The sequence below is a fragment of the Rhinoderma darwinii genome, chromosome 1, assembly GCF_050947455.1.
Source record: "Rhinoderma darwinii isolate aRhiDar2 chromosome 1, aRhiDar2.hap1, whole genome shotgun sequence".
NCBI classification, from domain to species: Eukaryota; Metazoa; Chordata; class Amphibia; order Anura; family Rhinodermatidae; genus Rhinoderma; species Rhinoderma darwinii.
The window spans coordinates 623216713-623238831 of NC_134687.1; the positions used below are offsets into that span (position 1 = coordinate 623216713).

General features: G+C 43.0%; 1 protein-coding gene across 3 annotated transcripts in view; it reads right to left on the reverse strand.

Annotated features, from left to right (window-relative positions):
* Window positions 1–331: 331 nt before the first annotated feature.
* Window positions 332–22119, reverse strand: part of RICTOR (RPTOR independent companion of MTOR complex 2) — a 115429-nt gene continuing 93641 nt past the window's right edge. The window contains exons 31-38 of one of the 3 annotated variants that reach the window (XM_075842168.1): window positions 20122–21127; window positions 17977–18154; window positions 17224–17305; window positions 14644–14862; window positions 12154–12312; window positions 6037–6160; window positions 2264–2402; window positions 332–956 (exon numbers count right to left, since the gene is read on the reverse strand). In XM_075842168.1, the coding sequence (XP_075698283.1) occupies window positions 882–956; window positions 2264–2402; window positions 6037–6160; window positions 12154–12312; window positions 14644–14862; window positions 17224–17305; window positions 17977–18154; window positions 20122–21127 (1982 nt within the window). In that variant the 3' untranslated portion in view covers window positions 332–881. The other 2 variants (XM_075842177.1, XM_075842187.1) reach the window with 2 other exon arrangements.

Below are 22119 nucleotides of genomic sequence, written 5' to 3' on the forward strand. Positions count from 1 at the left end.
ATCTGCTGGCTGCCAATCACATTGCCGTGTCAGTCTATAGTCGGGATGTCCCCATAATGGCCCTAACAGGAGCAAAAATCTGAAGATAACAGATCCCCCCCCCCATCCCTCCCGCATTGACAAGTCTGACCGTTCAGACTTTACTCCGATTGATGTAGAGTAAAAGGGATTTTCCATTATTAGAAAAACATGACTGCTTTCCTCCAGAAACAGCGCCACACCTGTCCATAGGTTGCTTCTGGTATTGCAGCACAGCTTCCACTGAAGTAAATGCAGCGGAGCTGCAATACCACGCACAACCTGTGGACAGGTGTGGCACTGTTTTTGGAAGAAGGCAGCCACGTTTATCTAACCCTGGACAACCCCTTTAAGTAAGTGAACCTTTACTTTCTATATACTATTATGGATGCAGTAATAACTTTTAAGTTAATGAGGCCGTCGTCTTCTCGCCCACATTATAAAAGGAGACCACCTTCATCCCCGACCACGTAGTGTTTTGAAAACTCATAACAGGGTCTCTCTCCCTGAGGTGTCCGAAAGATCTTTACTGACCGGAGGAGGGGCCATGCAGGAAAATTTGTAACAAAAGTCCATGTACAAGGCATCGTAATGCAGATCAGAGGAGAGGTCTGCTCCGCATGTCTAGCTATATACAATCTGTGTGGCTGTTTCAGTGCTTGGCTGTTGCATACAGGATGAATACAGATAGATTTGTGTTTCTAGAATAGGTGGAGGGTGAAATAATCCCAAAAAAACCAAAAAGAAAAACAAGAGGGTTCTTCATTCACCGTGCGCTGGGCGGTCAGCACGGAACGAGAGGAGGTGCTCCGGTCAGCCAGGTAATGTCCACAACTTTCAGTCCATAATAATATCATCTCCGGTCAGGATTCTGCATCGGCGCAAAGTACTGGTTGCTTTGGTGGAACAGCGAGGAGACCCTCTGCTTCTTCATGCATCTGCCAGAGACATAAATGGCGCAGTATGAGACGGTGATACTGCGGTATAAAATGAAAATGGCTGCAATAATCCTCATAGATTAAGTAAGGGATGTGAGTGCGGCACGGATACAATGTTTCTTTTTAGTAATTTCTTAGGGTTGAGTGACAACCAATATGGAGGCCCCCGTAGCATTGAGAGAAACAGATAAAACTGGGACACTGTTAAATAGATGTTTTTTTATCATCTGGACAGAGGAGGAAGACTCCGGGACTGAATAATTTTTGGGATTTTAGGGAGAATTACTCATAACCCCTTAAAGGATTTTTCCATGACTAATATTGATGGCCTATCATTAGGATAGGCCATTGATATCGGATTGCGGTGCTTACTGGAACGTCTCCTCTGCTTCACTGTTTATCCAGGCACAGCGCAGTTCATTTGGTTGTGGTTGTGTCTGGTACTGCAGCTCACAGAAACTCAGTCCATTGAAGCTAATGGTACCGAGCTGCAGAACCAGGCTCAGCCACAACCAAATGTACGGTGCTGTGCCAGGGTTAAGCTGGAGCTCCGCGGCCCCTTCATGCAGCTGATCGGTGGGGGTGCCAGGAGTTGAACCCCCAAGGGCCCGATATTGATGGACTATCCTATGATAATTTGTAGATATACGTCCTAGCTGCCTAAGGCCGGTGCATCTCCTATGGTGACAGGGAGCTGAAATGATCGTTTCTCTGTCCCAAAAAGAACTAGTGAGCGCTGTGTTTAGTACTGGGACCTGAATAAGGGAGGCTACGTTCCTGCGTTCAGGTTCTTGCTATGGAAACCTGTGATGCCCCGACAATATCACGGACTCCTAACTGTTACATAGGGAGAGGAGGATGCTGGGAGGACATTGTGTGTGTCCTCCCTGCATTTCTCTGCATGCAGATCACTGCTAATAGTAATGTCCAGCAGCCATTAGATCACTATTATGTGTGATCTGCACACAGAGGTCCTCTGGAAGGACCCAGATCACGTCATCCAATAAGTGTTCTAAAAAACAAACAAATAAAAAAACAGTAAAAAGAAAAATGTATAAATAAAAAAAAGCATTCCCTTTATTTTTACACTGGCACAGTGCCACACATAAGGGTACGGCTGTACCTGGAACGGCAGTTCAGTTTTATTTACGTGATTGGGGCTGAACTGCAGTACCAGGCACAGCCACGTGTATGGAAGAGGCGCTGTAAGAAATGAAGGGACCAAAACACTAGAGCGCTGATTGGCAAGGGTCAAACACTCAAGATAAATAAAATACATAAATACTGTTATTGATTCTGTTACTTACAATCTGAAATTGCACATCTTGAAACAGCTCCTGAATAAACCTCCGAGACGGGAGTCGAAACGTGCAATGTGCTAATAAGTAGGAAACCTCAGAGTAGAGGCAAATGTCATCAAAAGCTTGAGGAAACTTCTCTTTTATTCTGAGACAAAATAATAAAGAAAACGGAATTAGTGCGGCAATGTCAGAAGATCTGAAACAAGGAGACCTCTGCACAAAAGGTTTACAAGATTACTGCTTGCATCCAAAAACAGCGCCACACCTGTCCACAGGTTATGTGTGGTACTACAGCTCATCCCTACTCACATCAATGGAGCGGATCTAAAACAAGGCACAACCCATGAACAGGTGTGGCGCTATTTCTGGAAAGGAGCAGCCAAGTTATCCCAAACCTGTACAACCCCTTTAAATATTAACTATAAAATAAATCTAAAAATATATTCAGGTTTTTTTAGGTATTACACATGTATTTTATTATATATTACACATGTATGGATTTTATTATATATTACACATGTATTTTATTATATATTACACATGTATTTTATTATATATTACACATGTATTTTATTATATGTTACACATGTACACTACCGTTCAAAAGTTTGGGGTCACCCAGATAATTTTGTGTTTTCCATGAAAACTCACACTTATATTTATCAAATGAGTTGCAAAATGACTAGAAAATATAGTCAAGACATTGACAAGGTTAGAAATAATGATTTTTATTTGAAATAATAATTTTCTCCTTCAAACTTTGCTTTCGTCTTGGAATGCTCCATTTGCAGCAATTCCAGCATTGCAGACCTTTGGCATTCTAGCTGTTAATTTGCTGAGGTAATCGGGAGAAATTTCACCCCATGCTTCCAGAAGCCCCTCCCACAAGTTGGATTGGCTTGATGGGCACTTCTTGCGTACCATACGGTCAAGCTGCTCCCACAACAGCTCTATGGGGTTGAGATCTGGTGACTGCGCTGACCACTCCATTACAGATAGAATACCAGCTGCCTGCTTCTTCCCCAAATAGTTCTTGCATAATTTGGAGGTGTGCTTTGGGTCATTGTCCTGTTGTAGGATGAAATTGGCTCCAATCAAGCGCTGTCCACAGGGTATGGCATGGCATTGCAAAATGGAGTGATAGCCTTCCTTATTCATAATCCCTTTTACCTTGTACAAATCTCCCATTTTACCAGCACCAAAGCAACCCCAGACCATCACATTACCTCCACCATGCTTGACAGATGGCGTCAGGCACTCTTCCAGCATCTTGTCAGTTGTTCTGCGTCTCACAAATGTTCTTCTGTGTGATCCAAACACCTCAAACTTCGATTCGTCTGTCCATAACACTTTTTTCCAATCTTCCTCTGTCCAATGTCTGTGTGCTTTTGCCCATATTAATCTTTTCCTTTTATTAGCCAGTCTCAGATATGGCTTTTTCTTTGCCACTCTGCCCTGAAGGCCAGCATCCCGGAGTCGCCTCTTCACTGTAGACGTTGACACTGGCATTTTGCGGGTACTATTTAATGAAGCTGCCAGTTGAGGACCTGTGAGTCGTCTATTTCTCAAACTAGAGACTCTAATGTACTTGTCTTGTTGCTCAGTTGTGCAGCGGGGCCTCCCACTTCTCTTTCTACTCTGGTTAGAGCCTGTGTGTGCTGTCCTCTGAAGGGAGTAGTACACACTGTTGTAGGAAATCTTCAGTGTCTTGGCAATTTCTCGCATGGAATAGCCTTCATTTCTAAGAACAAGAATAGACTGTCGAGTTTCACATGAAAGCTCTCTTTTTCTAGCAATTTTGAGAGTTTAATCGAACCCACAAATGTAATGCTCCAGATTCTCAACTAGCTCAAAGGAAGGTCAGTTTTATAGCTCCTCTAAACAGCAAAACTGTTTACAGCGGTGCTAACATAATTGCACAAGGGTTTTCAAGTGTTTTCTAATCATCCATTAGCCTTCTAACACAGTTAGCAAACACAATGTACCATTAGAACACTGGAGTGATGGTTGCTGGAAATGGGCCTCTGTACACCTATGTAGATATTGCATTAAAAACCAGATGTTTGCAGCTAGAATAGTCATTTAGCACATTAACAATGTATAGAGTGTATTTCTGATTAATTTAATGTTATCCTCATTGAAGAAAAACTGTGCTTTTCTTGCAAAAATAAGGAAATTTCTAAGTGACCCTAAACTTTTGAACGGTAGTGTATGTATTTTATTATGTTACACATGTATGTATTTTATTGTATGTTACACATGTATTTTACACATGTATTTTATTATATATTACACATGTATGTATTTTATTATGTTACACATGTCTGTATTTTATTATATATTACACATGTATGTATTTTATATTACCGTATTTTTCGGACTATAAGACGCAGTTTTTAGCAAGAATAAATCTTGATAAATGGTCCCTGTCTCTTATAGTCGGCAGTCAAGGGACCCGGCTGCGCCGGACCCCTGACCACTTCTTACTTAACCCCTTCCCGACCTATGATGTGCCGGCATATCATGGAGCGGGGATGATGTTTGGAGCGGGCTCATGCGCTGAGTCCGCTCCATACACTGCAGGTGTCAGCTGTGTATTACAGCTGACACGCTACTCTAATGGCCAGGAACAGCGATCGCGCTGTTCCTGGCCGTTTAACTAGTTAAATGCCGCGGTCAATAGCGACGGTGACATTTATAGGAGTTTTCCCATAAAGGACATTTATGACAAATCCACAGGATATATCATAAATGTCACATAAAGGCGGGTCCCAAGTCTGGGACCCGCACCTATCTCTAGAACAAGGCCACTAAACCCCGTTCTAACTTACTCGGCTCCGCTCTCTCCCTGCCACTTCCTGGTTAGGTGGTCGGGAGTTATGGAAACAGCAGAGTCCTCGCTGAGCTACGCCTTTTCCGTAGCTCCCATAGAAGTGAATGGGAGTTAGGGAAACAACGTAGCACCGTGAGCTAGGCTGTTTTCTTAATTTGGTAGATACGAAAACAGCGTACATGGTCGAGTTACGGAAACAGCGTAACTCGCTGAGCTACTCGGTTTCCGTAACTCCCATAGAACGGACTAGTAGTGACGTAAACAGCGTAGCTCGCATGCTACACCGCTTCTGTAACTGCCATTCACTACTATGGGAGTTACGGAAACCGCGCTTCAACGAGTTTCGCGGTTTTCGTAACTCATCCATGTATTGCAGTGTATTGTACCAGCGATCGAACGATCGCTGGTCCAAGTCCCCTAGGGGAACTAATAAAATCTAAAAAAAAAAAGTTAGATACATTTTCAGAAGTGTAAAAAATGTTAAAAGTTAAAAAATACCAGAACCCTTTTCCCATTTTTCCCCAAACACAACGTAAAGAAATAAAAAAAACAATAAAAAAAGATGGTTATCGCTGCGTCCGTAGAAGTCCGAAACCTTAGCTTCCGTTTCCCTCACCATTGATCTCAATGGTAATGGAAACGTTGTTAATCGTTTCCGTTGGTCACCGCTGCGACAGGGTTCCGTTGTTTTGACGGAACCAATAGCGCAGAAGGTTTCCGTTTGCCTTTCCGTTGAGGGGTTAACCTGACGGATCCCTTCAACGGAAAGGGCAACGCTGATGTGAACAGGCCCTAACACATTTATATATGTACTTTAGTGTTTTTCTGGATTAGACATTTATATAGATTATTTTATTATGTATTACACATTTATGTATTTTATACACATACTTCTTGATGATGAGAAGCTATAATGTCATGAATATGATAAAAATCCATATCTTACGTTAGTAGTCCTGTTTCATGACTCTTTGTTCCTACAGAGCTACTTAAATTTATGACAAGTCTTAAGACTTCCTTCCGCAGCAATATTCTACACATGGGTGTATCTTCAGGAATAGGTTTTCCTCCTGTGAAGAAAAATAATTTGAAATTACCTGCATTATTCGATATTTTCAGCATCTCCTTAAACACTTCACTCTTTATTCAGAAACGTATCTTAATTATACTGACTCATTCCCAACATTGGAACTTAAAGGGGTTCTCTGCTTTGCACAACCCCTAAGTGTTAGAAGGTCCCTTGACAATAAACTGATCACAAAGTGTCCTCTTGTTGAGACCCCCAGCGATCAGCTGTGATCTGTGGGGAAACCTGCCAGTAAGTGTTCAGTTTCCCTGCAGCGCCACCACAGGGGGAATTAAGAATTACACTGCGCCCATTCATATCAATTTGTTTTCTGTGTAATGCAGGACATGACAGGTCCTCCAGAGCTGGAGACGCCCTTAGTAACCAACGTTGTTGGACCATATGGATCATTGACCGTGAATTTTAAACCCCTTTAAAATACTCTAAATCCACAGCATGCCCTATATGTCGCAGATTTGCTGCGGATACAATGTGAAATGGTGAAATCTTCTGCAGAATCTATGCACATGTAATGTGCAGATTTTGCCACGGAATCGGTGTGTTCCTAAATATCCTAATGGTGCAACTATAGGTTTTTTTCTCTCTAAATAGGTCTGAAATTCTGCGCAAATTATTTTAACCCCTTAAGGACACAGCCTGTTTTGGCCTTAAGGACACAGCCTATTTTTTCAAATCTGACATGTGTTACTTTATGTTGTAATAACTCCGGAATGCTTTTACCTAGCCAAGCGATTCTGAGATTGTTTTCTCGTGACATGTTGGACTTTATGATACTGAAAAAATTTTGTCGTTAAATTCAATATTTATTTGTAAAAAACACCAAAATTTAGAGAAAATTTGCAAAAATCTGCATTTTTCTAAATTGTAATGTATCTGCTTGTAAAACAGATAGTAATACCACACAAAATAGTTACTAGTTAACATTTCCTATATGTCTACTTTATGTTTGCATTGTTTTTTGAACGTGCTTTTATTTTTCTAGGACGTTACAAGGCTTAGAACTTTAGCAGCAATTTATCATATTTTCAAGAAAATTTCAAAAGGCTATTTTTTCAGGGACCAGTTCAGTTCTGAAGTGGCTTTGAGGGCCTTATATATTAGAAACCCCCTATAAAACACCCCATTTTAAAAACTGCACACCTTAAAGTACTCAAAACAGCATTCAGAAATTATTTGAACCCTTTAGGCATTTCACAAGAAATAAAGCAAAGTAGAGGTGAAATTTACAAATTTCAATTTTTTTTTACTAAATTCATTTGTAATACAGTTTTTTCTGTAACAGAAGGTTTTACCCGAGAAATGTAACTCAATATTTATTGCCCAGATTCTGCAATTTTTAGAAATATCCCACATGTGGTCCTAGTGCGGTAAAGGACCGAAACACCGGCCTCAGAAGCAAAGGAGCACCTAGTGGATTTTGGGGCCTCTATTTTATTAGAATATATTTTAGGCACCATGTCAGGTTTGAAGAGGTCTTGTGGTGCCAAAACAACGGAAACCCCCCAAAAGTGACCCGATTTTGGAAACTACACCCCTGAAGGAATTTTTCTAGGTGTATAGTTAGCATTTTTAGCCCACAGGTTTTTTGCTAAATTTATTGGAACTTGTCTGTGAAAATGAAAATCTACTTTTTTTCTGAAAAAACATACGATGTTTTCGTTTTTACAAGGAATAAAGGAGAAAAAGCACCCCAACATTTGTAAAGCAATGTCTCCCGATTACGGCAATACCCCATATGTGGTAATAAACTGCTGTTTGGACCCACGGCAGGGCTCAGAAGGGAACTAGGGCCATTTGGATTTTGGAGCGCAGATTTTGCTGGAATGGTTTTCGGTGCCATGTCGTGTTTGCAAAGCCCTGGAGGGACCATAACAGTGGAAACTCCCCAAAAGTGACCCCATTTTGGAAACTACACCCCTCAAGGATTTTTTCAAGAGGTATATTTAGCATTTTTAGCCCACAGATTTTTTGCTAAATTTATTGGAACTGGTCTGTGAAAATGAAAATCTACTTTTTTTCTGGAAAAACATACAATGTTTTAGATTTTACAAGGAATAAAGGAGAAAAAGCACCCCAACATTTGTAAAGCAATGTCTCCCGATTACGGCAATACCCCATATGTGGTAATAAACTGCTGTTTGGACCCACAGCGGGGCTCAGAAGGGAAGGAGGGCCATTTGGATTTTGGAGCGCAGATTTTGCTGGAATGGTTTTCGGTGCCATGCCGTGTTTGCAAAGCCCTGAAGGGACCATAACAGTGGAAACTCCCCAAAAGTGACCCCATTTTGTAAACTACACCCCTCAAGGAATTTTTCTTGGGGTATAGTTAGCATTTTGACCCTACACGGTTTTTGCTGAATCTATGGGAATTATGCCGTGAAATTGAAAATCTAAATTTTTTCTAATAAAATGTAGTTTTAGCTCAGATTTTTTCATTTTTACAACAGATAAAGGAGAAAAAACACCCCAATATTTGTAAAGCAAACTCTTCTGAGCACAGCAATACCCCATATGTGGTAATAAACTGCTGTTTGGACCCACAGCGGGGCTCAGAAGGGAACGAGGGCCATTTGGATTTTGGAGCGCAGATTTTGCTGGAATGGTTTTCGGTGCCATGTCGTGTTTGCTGCAGAGCCCTGGAGGGATCATAACAGTGGAAACTCCCCAAAAGTGACCCCATTTTGGAAACTACACCCCTCAAGGAATTTTTCTTGGGGTATAGTTAGCATTTGGACCCTACACGGTTTTTGCTGAATCTATGGGAATTATGCCGTGAAATTGAAAATCTAAATTTTTTCTAATAAAATGTCGTTTTAGCTCAGATTTTTTCATTTTTACAACAGATAAAGGAGAAAACACACCCCAATGTTTGTAAAGCAAACTCTTCTGAGCACAGCAATACCCCATATGTGGTAATAAACGGCTGTTTGGACACATGGCGGAAGTTAGAAAGGACAGAGCGCCATTTGACTTTTGGAGCTCAAGTTTTGCTGGAATGGTTTGCGGCCCCATGTCACATTTGCAAAGCCACTGAGGGGCCAAAATAGTGCAAACCCGGCAAAAGTGACCCCATTTGGTAAACTACACCCCTCAAGGCATTTATCATTTGCCTGGACATATGACGGCTTAGGAGTGAAAGGCGCATGTGAGACCAATTTTGGTGATTTTCGCAGCATTAGCCCACAACGGCAGGGCTCTGGGGTCAAATAGTAAAACAAACCCCCAAGTAGTGACCCCCATTTTGGAAACTGCACCCCTGAAGGCATTTTATTAACGGGTGTAGTGAGCATTTTGACCACACAGGTTTTTTTTTTTTCTATTAGAAATGAATGCTCAGTGGATGGTGCAAAGTGAAAATTGCAAATTTCCACAGGTATGTGCCATTTTAGTGCACAATATTTTGTGCCCAGTTCGTGCCACTGAAGACAAATACCTCAAACTGTTAAGCGGGTTCTCCCGGGTATGGCGATGCCATATATGTGGACGTACACTGCTGCTTGGGCACGCTGCAGGGCTCAGAAGGGAGGGAGCGCCATTTGGCTTTTGGAGCGTGGATTTTGCTCGCTAGTTGTTCTGTTTGGGGTTTTGCTGGTATTTCAGTTATGATGTGGGGGCATATGTAAGCTGTGCGGAGTACATCAGGGTATAATAAGAGGGTATAATAATGCGGTAAATAAATAATAATCCGCAGACGTGGCCGGTGTTGCACTGATAAATGGCGCCCGATATTATCCGCTTTTGGACACTCTGCACATTTTGCATCGCCATATTCTGAGAGCCAAAACGTCTTTATTTTTTCTCCCCTGGAGCTGTGTGAGGGCTTATTTGTTGCGGGACAATCTGTAGATCTCATTGGCACCATTTTGGGGTACATGCGATTTTTTGATCACTTTGTATTAAATTTTTTTGGCAAGCAAGGTGACCAAAAACCTGCAATTCTGATGATTTTTATTATTATTTTTTTTATGACGTTCGCCATGCGCTATGAATGACAATTTTACGTTATTCTGCGGGTCGGTACGATTACGGCGGTACCATATGTATATAGTTTTTCTTATGTTTTGCAGCGTCTGCACGATAAAATCACTTTCGTTTCAAATAATTTCTTTTTGGTGTCACCATATTCTGAGAGCCATAACATTTTTATTTTTCCGTCAAAAAAGCTGCGGGAGGGCTTGTTTTTTGCGGGACGGGCTGCGTTTTTTAATGGTATAATTTTGGGGTACATGCAATTTTTAGATCCCTTTTTTTATTCTGTTTTGCAAGGGGTAGTGACTAACAAAAAGCGATTCTGGAATAGTTTTTTATTTAATTTTTTTACGGTGTTCACCGTACGGGTAAAATAGCGTGATATTTTTATAGTTTGGGTCGTTACGGACGCGGGGATACCACATATGTGTACTTTGTTTATGTTTTTTGGTTTTTCCTATAATAAAAGACTTATTATAGGAAAAAAGGCTGTTATAGTGTTTTTTAACATGAAACTTATTTTTTTTTTACTTTTTTACAACATTTTTATTAACTTGTTTTAACTTTTACTTTTGTCCCACTAGGGAACTTGAAGGCATGAAGCCCTGATCGCTATTCTAATACACTGCACTACCTACATAGTGCAGTGTATTAGAGCTGTCAGCTATTCACTGACAGCAAGCCTATTAGGCTTCGCCTCCCGGCGGGGCCTAATAGGCTTCCGTACTAGGAAGCGATTGTTAGGCTATGGTTGCCATAGCAACCATCAGAACACTCGCGGGTGCCGATGGTTGTTATTAGCAACCATAGGGTACGATCTAATCACTTAGATGCAGCGATAGCTGCATCTAAGGGGTTAATCGGCCGGATCGGAGCCTTGCTCCGGTCCTGGCCGTTAGGGCACGATGTCAGCTGTGACAAACAGCTGACACCCGCGCCCGTGGCAACCATCGTGGTTGCCGACAGGGCTACAAGCCACTTCGATGCATCGATCACGTTTATCGATGCATCGAAGGGGTTAATCGGCCGGATCGGAGCCTAGCTCCGGTCCTGGCCGTTGCAGAGGGGCGTCGGGCAGCTGATTCCCGGCGGTGATAACGCTGGCTCAGCTTCTGAGCCAGCGTCATCAAATACACACGTCATAGAGCTGTGATTGGTCAGTCTGCTTTGACTGACCAATCACAGCGATCGCCGGCAGGAGACCGCTGTGAATGGTCCCCTGCCGTCTTACTGTGCCGATCAACTGTCATAAACAGTTGACGGCACAGTTCTGTCACCTTGTCCTTTGACAGGGTGACAGTTTTTAGCCAGGACGCACCGGTACGTCCCTGTGCCTTAAAGCACTTCAATGCAGGACGTACCGGTGCGTCCTGGTGCGCTAAGGGGTTAATAATATATTGTTAGAGAAGTTACAGAGCTCCAAATCCCCTTTACATAGAGATAAATTATAACATTCTTCCTGCCTCAATCCACCAGTAGAGGGAGCTTTCTGCATACAGATTAATAATGGTGTTCAATCAAAGCTGTAAGCTCCCCCTGGTGACGGATGCAGACAGCCCAAACTTTATTGTTTAATCTTTGACCGTGCGACCTGAAGCAGGGCATTTGGAGTTCTGTCAGGGTATATCCGCACATAGCGGACACCGCTTCAAATCCATTCTATACACAGAAATAAGGTGGTTTCTGTGGCATGTGCGTATGACTATTATAAACCCCATTCAGATGTATGGAACAGTTGCACAAATTTCTGCAACCAATCTGCCCTGTGTGAACATACACCTAACTAAAAAAGGGAGATACAACCCGCATAAGACAAACAAAAAACAATAGGGACAAGTAAGTCCCTGTGCTTACTCATATTTCCAGTCTATCTACAGTCCCAAGCACACCATGATATGCGCACGTGAAACTAAATGTATAGAAAACTATAGCACCCCTAAGTATGAATGTAGGGAAAACAATGACCCCCCCTCCCATTATAGACATTTATACCAACAGAAAACTTACCGAGAACTAACTCTGTACTTTTGATGCTGCTTGCGGAGCCCTGGGATGCCCCATCACTACACCCTGAAATTCCCGAATACTTGGAAGAATGGGACACCACCTCTAAATGATTGGAGATGCTATGTGCACACCAGTCAGAATATGGAATGTCAGGAAAGTCTGGGAACAAATATCGTAGTAAAGGCGAAATATGAGTGAAGTGACAATGAACAGACATGAAATAATATAAAATGACCAAAAAAAAGTTAGGATGAGGAAAACCCTTCCTGAATAACACACGGGAGAAGGGGTTAATTATTAATACCGTCATAGACGAACACTAGACCAGGCAGAGAGAAGATGCTAAGCATGTTTTGTGCCCCAAAAAAAGGGCGCATGTCGTAAATAGATCCGGCACATTGTACGACTCCTCTCTGCCACCCCCTTTTTTAGACACTTTTGTTATAGGTCTAGGAAGGCGCAAAAAGTGTCTAAGACACAATAATAAACAAAACCTGTAACAAGGCCTCTACCTACGATGTGCCATTTATAAGATTGGGGTCTTCTTATATGGCAGAAGGGTCCCCTTAGGCACTAGGACGGGGTGCAGCTGCTACCACTGCACACCCTATAGCTACAACCCTGAAGAAGATAAATTCTGTATGATTATAGAAGAGATGCAAAGGATTGTGGGAAATCCCGGTTACAGGATAGAAGTGTATAAATGTATGATACAATGACAAGGGAGCAATGACGCACTCATTCTTTATGGTGGTGTCCCTATCTGGATCATAAAGGGGGTCTGTCAGCACGTCATCGAATTCTAGCACGCCTCCCGAGGATGAAACTTCCTATGTACGCACAGCACCAACATCGGCTTGTACCCAATCAGGAATGGACCGCTGCAGGTCCGCTATAGGTTGGTGCCCGGATGGCACAGCATTGCCAATATTCTCCAGGTGTAGAAGAGGATCTACTACCATACTGCACATCACTGTCCTCTAGAATACAGGACATGCAGTAGATGTAGTTAACTGGTTCAGGTCCAGGCGCTGTTTGGTTATTTTTAGCACGTGTTCGTCGCACGGCTAGAACGTTTTTATTTGTCGGGCTAGCAACGGGCAACGTTTTTGCAATGTCTTTTTTTTTTCTTTATCAAATTTGCAATGTCTTTTTGATGAACAATGCAGGTTTCTTTTCTTATCTTTTTTCATACACATGATTTTTGCTTTTTTAGCCGATTTATCTGGCAATAATCTAGTGTTACCCTAAAATAGACTTTTTATTTGTCATCGTCAGGGTCTATGGTAAATTTTTATATATTACATGTCTATTTGAAGGTAATTGGGTCACGGCTGGCTTTACGGCAATGATTGGCAGAGCTTTTTTTGCCAGTTTATTTTTTGGGTCGGTATTTTATGTGCATTTTTTTTTTTACTTTTATATTTAACTTTTATGGTCTGTCCCTCAAAGGTCAGAAAAGGGACTTAATTATTCAAAAATGTTTTAACACTATACTTTTCCACTGTGGCTGGGAACTGTAGTCACTATTAGAGCTGTACTGAGTCCAGTTAGACTCACATCAGCCTCCTACTACCGGCATCCCGGCGATCACGTGACCAGCCACATGACCACCAGGACCCATAGAGGCGGCAGCAGCCTCATTGGGCGCAGTGAAAAGGGAGTACTGAGAAGACAGAAGCAGTAAAAACCGGTTCTGTCTTCTCTCCAGGGTCCTCGGCAGTCTCCGACATTAAGGTGCCTCATTGCGCAGACCGGCAGCTTAAACTAGGGACGTTTTTATGGCGTTCTCTGTGCGGTATAAACGACATGATATCTTTATTCTGTGGGTCAGCGGTCCAAAATGCATATTGTTTTGTTAAGTTGTACTACTTTTGCACACTTTAAGAATTATTTTTTTGGCCGCATTCCAAGATCCATAACTAAGATTTTTCCGGAGATACAGCTTGTGTTTCCATTGGTTCCATTTTAAAGTACCGCTTATTCCAGCATTGAGTTTTTTTCTGTCGTTTACCATGTGGGATAATAATGTAGTAATATTATAGTATAGTAACATTATAGTTTCATGCGATCGTTTGATCCCTTACATAAAATACTGCACTACTTTTGCATTGCAGTGTAATATGCTTGCAAGTGTTATACTGACCGGGCCCGATAAGCTCAGCTACGTGGCAGACTTCGAGGCCTTTGATAGGGTTTGGCTGTCTTGACAACCCATTGGCACCTCACGATCGTGTCCAGGGGGTGCCAATGGGCTTACAGAGGGACCACGACATCCAGATCCCAACCGTTGCAGCAGGGTGTCAGCTGATGGCACGGGCACGACTCTTAAACCCGTCCCATTACTGCGCAGTGCAAGCAGTACAACCCGCCAGCGCCATAAATGCACGGCTTGGAGCAGGAGGGGCTAATCCACAGGTTTTACCCCAGTATGAACACGCATCAACGTCCTGGCCTATAGCGGAACCCATAAAACGTTGTGAAACCTACCTAACCGGCTATATTCATTTATCAGGCTACTATTATAACCTATGATCTGGATTCCGACACAGTACAGGCAGTTGTCATCTGTGTGCTCCTGCAGGCCCGTGTCCTCCATGTTTTCTAGGAACTGAGAGGCATCCGAGCGGCTCGAGTTCATTATTTCTGTAATACTGAATTGCTGCCGCAATGCTTGGTAGGGGCTTTTAACCCCAGATCCGGAATTACCTGCAAAAGACATAGACAAAAATAAAACTCAACATTCAAGCATTGTCGGAGTTCAGAAAAGAAGGGTCTGGGGTTGCGACCCTTGTCCATAGGTTGTGTCTGGTATTGGGGGGTCATCTCCATTTACTGCTGCAATACCAGACACCCCCCTGGACAGGAGGGGGTGCCGTTTGTGGGCTGGTGTGGTAACAGGAAGAAATAGTTTGTCAGTGGCTCTCCTCCAATCAGTTCTCGGTGATGATTAGGGAGAGGGGTCCAACTTGATGGTGTACAGACACTATAGGGGGCGCTCTTGGGGTCCATCAAATAAACCCTTTATGGGCAGCTTACAGCTTTATTCATGCCAACGTTTCAAATACAACAGTGACATGACAGCTGTACAATAAAGAGGACATCCTCTGATAGGTCATAGACAGTGAAGTCCGTGATCTGGGACCGCCACTCTGAAGAGAGAAGAATTACTTTGGCCACTACTCAGATTTCTAGGAATCTGATGCAATATTCTTAGCAAAGGGTCATTTAAATCAATGCAAACTTGAATTGTCCAGGATTAGAAGAACATGGCTGTTTTTTTTTTCAGAAACAGCGCCACACTTGTCCACGGGTTTTATCTGGTATTGCACTCAGCTAAATTGAAGTAAAGGGGCTAAACTGCAATACCACACACAACCTGTAGACAAGGGTGGCGCTATTTATGGAAGAAAGCAGCCATGTTTTTACTCATCCTAGACCGCCCCGTTGTCACCATAAAGCACTTTCATTCTGCGGTCCCAAATCACAGGATTTCCCTTTTGAAAAGCGTCTTGTCGGCATCACAGACATCTTTAACCCTTTCGCTGCAGTGACTAGTCAGACAAAAAAAAACCTGTTAATTGTGTAATACAATGTAAAAATAAATAAATGAAAAAAAAAAAAGAAAGTTATATCAAATAGTAAACAGTGTAAAAAAGAAAACCTACACAAAACGATGGTGGATTTGCGGTTTTATTTGTCGTCATACACTTCTCTCCATTCATGTACTCAGCAACGCTTGCTGTCACATACACACACATTAAAGTTACTGCAGCGTCTTGAGTGTAAATAGACATGGCCTCCAGCCAGGATGCGATATCTATTCACAATCCCGACACTTCGGTAACGTTTGTGTGGGACTTAATTACAGCTAGCGTGATCTCGAGTAAGTGACATACATTAACGTTACCGTAGCGTTGGGAGTACCGTTAATGTGTGAGTAAGTGACGACACATAGTGATCTAGCAAGATCACTATGTGCTGAGTACATGAATGGAGAAAAGTGTATGAGGCTGATTGGTCACTGATTGGTCAGCCTCATACACTTCTCTTTACAACGCCCACTTGGTCAAAAGTAAAAACACGCCCAGTTGGGCATTAAGAAACGAATTAGCATAAATCTAAAATTGCTCATAACTTGGTGAGAATTGATCGTTTTTCGAAATAAAAACCACTGTTATGTACATTACAGCGCCAATCACATTATGTAGGAGACAGGGCACTTATAATGTGGTGACAGAGTCTCTTTAAGGATGTGTATGAAAATAGATAAAAAGTAATGTGGCTATAAGTCCTCTCTCATTGATAATAGGGGTGATAATATGAAGAAAAGTTCCTGTAACGCCCCCTAGCGTGACTGAAGACTGTACAAGGGGAGAGATGACAGTAAGGCCCTGTTCACACTGAGTTTTTTTTGCAGGCAGAAAAAAAATCTGCCTTCGAATTCCTGCGCCTTTTTTCGCCCGCGGCAATCAAGCTAATCCAAGGTCCGCCACAGGCAAAAGCTACTGCGAAAAACGCTCGGAAACTAGCGCCACAGGCTTTTTCCGCCCCCCATTGATTTCAATGGAAGGTCAGAGGCGGAAACCGTGGCAAGAATGTACATGCCACTTTTTTTTTCCCCTGCAAGTGGCTAAAAGCCGCTTGGGAAAAAAAATGCTTCTGCCTCCCATTGAATTCAATGGTGGGAATTTCGGAAGTTTTTTGGTACTGATTCCAACGCGGTTTCCACGTCAAAATCAGCGTTACAAAACCCTGTGTGAACAGAGCCTAACAGGCTGTGATCTTTCTTCCCGCTCTCACTTGCAGCTCCCCCTCCCACCTCCTCCCCTACACAGACACAGCAAGTAAAACGTACCATCCTGCTCCCAGTCTATTGCACCTAAAGCTTTGCTTCTGGTATCTTTTGAAAGCTAATGTTGCGGGATGCACTAGTCCGTACATGCTCGTTGTTGTCTTACATACGTCATTGGCCGTGAAAGGGTTAAACTTATGGAAACTATTAGTGCTAATCTAACGGACGCAACAGAGTTCCTAATAAAGAGCTCACGGTGACAGATCTTACTGTACCTCCTACTTCAGGAGCAAACACTTTAGCAGCACGTTCATCACTCGACAGCACAGTCTTCTGAAAATAAGGCGTTTCCTTTACCTGCAAATCAAACCATTTCAAATGGTCCGTCATTAACCCTTTCACTGCTGCCACAAGGTTCACACTTTTGACATACACAAATAAAATCTAAATGATCAAATACAAAAAAAAAAAAGAAAAAATATTGTGAAAATGGCACCCAGCACTTTAAACTCAAGGGCACCTTCATGCAATATTGCATCAAAGCAAAATGTTGCGTAAAAAGAAAAAAAATCATGTTTGGGGCTAAAAGGTCTGACTCAAATAGAGCCCGAGATGCACAACACCTCCTAAAAATAAAAGCTCAAGATGTGCAGAGCTCTTACAGGGGCGATAGAATAAAGAAAAAAATCCTGTACCCCCCCAACCACCCTGGGGTCACGGGAAGCTGTATAGGGGAGAGATGACAGTAACAGGCTGTGATCTTTCTTCCTGCTCTCACAAGCAGCTCCCTCTCCCCTACACAGACACAGAACCAGGAATTAAAACTTTTCATCCTGTTTCTGTTCCAAATATTTTGCTTTGAGCCTGGTTTTATTTGAAAGCTTAAATTCTGGGCTTTAATATGATTTAAACTCTAGTTCCTATAATCTAGCAAGCTTTTAAAGTCATGACGTATTACATACGTCCTTTGCAGTGAAAAAGCTAAATGTCACAGTATATCCTGCAAGTGTATAAAATAAGACGTTTACCTGAAACATTTCATTTATATCCAAAGGCAAAGCTAAGCCGATATAATCATCTGAACTACCGTAGGTGGCATTGGACACCATCGAGCGGACAGAAGAGGAGCGCTGAAGCGTGTTTTGGTTTATTGGACTTAATAAGTCTTCTTTATCTAGAGAGGCGTAACTCAAAGCCTTCATGAACCTGCAAGAAATAAACATCACTTGTGAAGAGAAGGAAGCCAATGTGTATAATCTGAAGAGGAATTTATCCATTTAAAGAGGTATTCCGAAGGTAAAACATGGGATCCTTGGGATAGGCCATCAATGATTGATTGGTGAGCGTCCAATCCTTATAACTCCCAGCCGATCATCAAACCAGCGCTTGCTGGAGTCCAACACCGTTTCCTGGTGGTCTGACCCCCACCGATCAAGCATTTATGGGCGATCCTAGAGATAAGCCCTCAATGTTTCCCCCGGAAATCCCCTTTAAGGCTCTGTACACTTTTGCAACCAATTGATTTCATTGCATCAATGCATGTAACACAAAAAAATTTACAGCTCCTGTGCAAAGAGCTTACTTATACTTTTTACTATGCAGACACATAAGTTTGCATAGGAGCTGTACACACAAAACGGTAGGGTATTTATCAAGAATTTAGTTGCTTCGGTTTCTATTTTGGATGCATTGGAGCAATAAAATAAATTGGTTACAAAAGTCCACATTGGGCATTATTTGTCTAAAGCCTGTGAGTCCTGCTTCCCCCACCCATTCATAGAGAAAGCCTGTGAGTCCTGCTTCCCCCACCCATTCATAGAGAAAGCCTGTGAGTCCTGCTTCACCCACCCATTCATAGAGAAAGCCTGTGAGTCCTGCTTCACCCACCCATTCATAGAGAAAGCATGTGAGTCCTGCTTCACCTACCCATTCATAGAGAAAGCCTGTGAGTCCTGCTTCACCCACCCATTCATAGAGAATGCCTGTGAGTCCTACTTCACCCACCCATTCATAGAGAAAGCCTGTGAGTCCTGCTTCACCCACCCATTCATAGAGAATGCCTGTGAGTCCTGCCACTCATAGAGAAAGCCTGTGAGTCCTACTTCACCCACCCATTCATAGAGAAAGCCTGTGAGTCCTGCTTCACCCACCCATTCATAGAGAATGCCTGTGAGTCCTGCTTCACCTACCCATTCATAGAGAAAGCCTGTGAGTCCTGCTTCACCCACCCATTCAAAGAGAATGCCTGTGAGTCCTACTTCACCCACCCATTCATAGAGAAAGCCTGTGAGTCCTACTTCACCCACCCATTGTGTGTGAGCGGGGGCAGAAGGACTCACTGGCTTGCACTATGAGTGAACCGATTTAGGAGATTAAAGCTGAGCTCCGATCGGTTGCTACAGGTCACAAGGCCAGTTGTTCTATTGATAAATATCCCCCCCCCCCCTTCCTAATCTTTGAGTGTTAAAATGGACTAAATCCAGATTGCTTTAATCCAGAACTGTCAGCAGAATACATGCTTATTTTCAATTATTATTTCAATATATACAATATTCTGTGCGGAGTAATTTCTTAATATATCTTTATGGTGGTCGGAGGTCTGTTTTTCTGATACAGACCTCCAAATCCCCGGCATAGTCAGAGTTAAAGGGATTGCACACGCACGTAAAACCGATGACCTATCCACAGGATAGGTCATAAGTATATGATCAGTGGGGGTCCAACACCCGGACTCTGCACCGATCAGCCGCTCTGACTGCCTCCGGGCGCTGGATGTTATGAAGGGTATGCAGTAGTCTAAGCCAGAAGCAGATGTCTCCAAGTACTGCATAGCGGCCGTGCTGCAGAACTGCTGCTATTCCGTGCCCAGAGCCATCTGCTTTCGGCATGGACATCTGGTGCTCGGAGGCAGTCGGAGCGGCTGATCGTGCGGGGTCCGGGTGTCAGACCCCCACGGATCATATACTGATGACCTATCCTGTTGATAGGTCATCAGTTGTCAGTGCGTGGACAACTCTTTTAAGAATTAAAGTACAGCCTGCAGCCACCACTAGGGGGAGCTTACTGTATACAGAACTCAGAAACTCAGTCTAGAACAATTATTTTCAGGTGTGGGGGGGGGGGGGTATAGAACAATGCCAAATTTTCACCCCAATAACATTTGAGAAATGTACCTGCTTGAGGTTAGTCTAGAGTCTAAGCTTCCTGTTTTCATGGTTATTGTATCAGTGAAGAGCACATCTTTGGCCGGAGAAGCCAAAGCTTCTGAATGAGAAAGTGACGGATGCATCCGCTGCTGCTGTAGCCGTTTCAGCGTAGCATAGCCAAAAGCATCCCGCGAACTGGTGTAGGTAAAGTGATAATCGGTCAAACTCTTTATGGCAGCAATAGACGGTGCCTTCAGTGACTGTGCCCTGCGAGGAAGCGTATGGGAAGACCCTGGAGGAACCAATGACACAGAGTTTGACTTCGAGAGGGGCAAGTGATTAGGGTGCAGCATAGTTGGCAGGCTAGGTTTGACAGTTTTGGTGCTTATGACTGTGCTCAAGCTCCCACAATCCGTATCAATGTTCGTAGTGTCTATTCCTACAGTCTCTCTTGAAGGGCTAGAACTCATGGAGCTTATGCCACTGGTTGTGGTGTCCGTATTAAAACTCAAGCTCCGGCTCTTGAAGTGTGTAGTCGTGGAGCCATCGCCTATGAGCCTCTCTCGGCTGGCGTGGTCCCGGTGGTTTTCATTCCCTAGACTTTTTGGAAGTTTGAGATCATTTTCGGTAATACTGGGAGTGCTGCCATTGTCATCCATGTGTTTACTGACAGAGGTATCCAAGCGATGGGTGCTAATTTTAGGAACTTTGAACACAGAGCCTAAACTGTCCATAGAGGCAAACTCCGAATCTGACCAAGGCTCTGTGACTGTTCTGTTCCGCCTCAGTTCTGGCTTGGTATCCAACAGTTTACTGGTTTTGGGGTCGCTGCTGCTGCGGAACTTCTTACTTGGCAGAGTCAAGGAATTGAGAAATCTGTTTTTCACAAACTTGCTGTGAGCAAGGAGGGTGAAGGGACTGCGATCCTTGTCCTTTAAGGGTTTGTCAAAGAACGTTTGCTCAGGATCATCGTACATAAAGAAGGTGCCACTTGAAGAATTACCACTGCGATCGTCTTCAATGATAAACATACCTGTTCAGAGGAAGAAGAGAAAGATATGTTAGTACAAGATTTATTACATAACAGCGGTCATGATGAAATACGACTATACATATAGTAATCACTGTTCCTTTAACCCTTTAAATGGACACTAACTTTTTAAAACAACTTATGCTAATCTAACAGTATACCTCATATATATGAACTTTGTAATGCACTGTTAAACACAGACACACTGCCTATAGTAGTTTATGGAGATGGGGAGCAGAGAGAGGAAACACAGGCATGCTGCTCATACAAGTCTATGGAAAGGGGAGCAGGGATACACAAACGCGGCCCATACAAGTCTATGGAAAGGGGAGAGGGGCAGCAGGGAGAGAAACACAGACATGCTGCCCATAGAAGTCTATGGAGAGGAGAGACAGGAGGGAGCAGAGAACGACGAGTCTATGGAGAGTGCAACAGGAGCAGAGACACAGGCATGCTGCCAATAAAAATATATGTAGAGGGGAGGGTGGAAGTAGGAGGAGGGGAAAGACAAAGATACAGACGCTGCTTCCCATAGAATTCTATGGATAGGGAAGGGAGAGCAGGAGGGAGCAGGGAGAGAGAAAGACACAGACATGCTGCCCATACAAGTCTATGGGGGAGAAGGAGCAAAGAGAAACACAGGATACTGATAGTGTTATATGTCACCCCAGTGCTGAATTCTCAGCTACACTGCTCATTAGATAGATATAGTGGACCAGGATGCTCTCTTCACCGTTTGCAGTGTATAGAATACATGAGAATTCGAGATACAGCCTGCAGGGGGAAAAACTGATAAATAATGAAGAATACAAGTCATATAATGACCAGAAATAGTGTTATTCCTCATATACACACATATGACAGCTTAGTCTGAAAAGTCCCCTGAAAAGTTAGGTACGCTCTGACTCTATTGGTCCTAACAATCATGTGATCATCAGGAGAAAGCGTTAATGGGTCTAACTACACCCAGCAAAGCCTTGATTGTGACAACAATG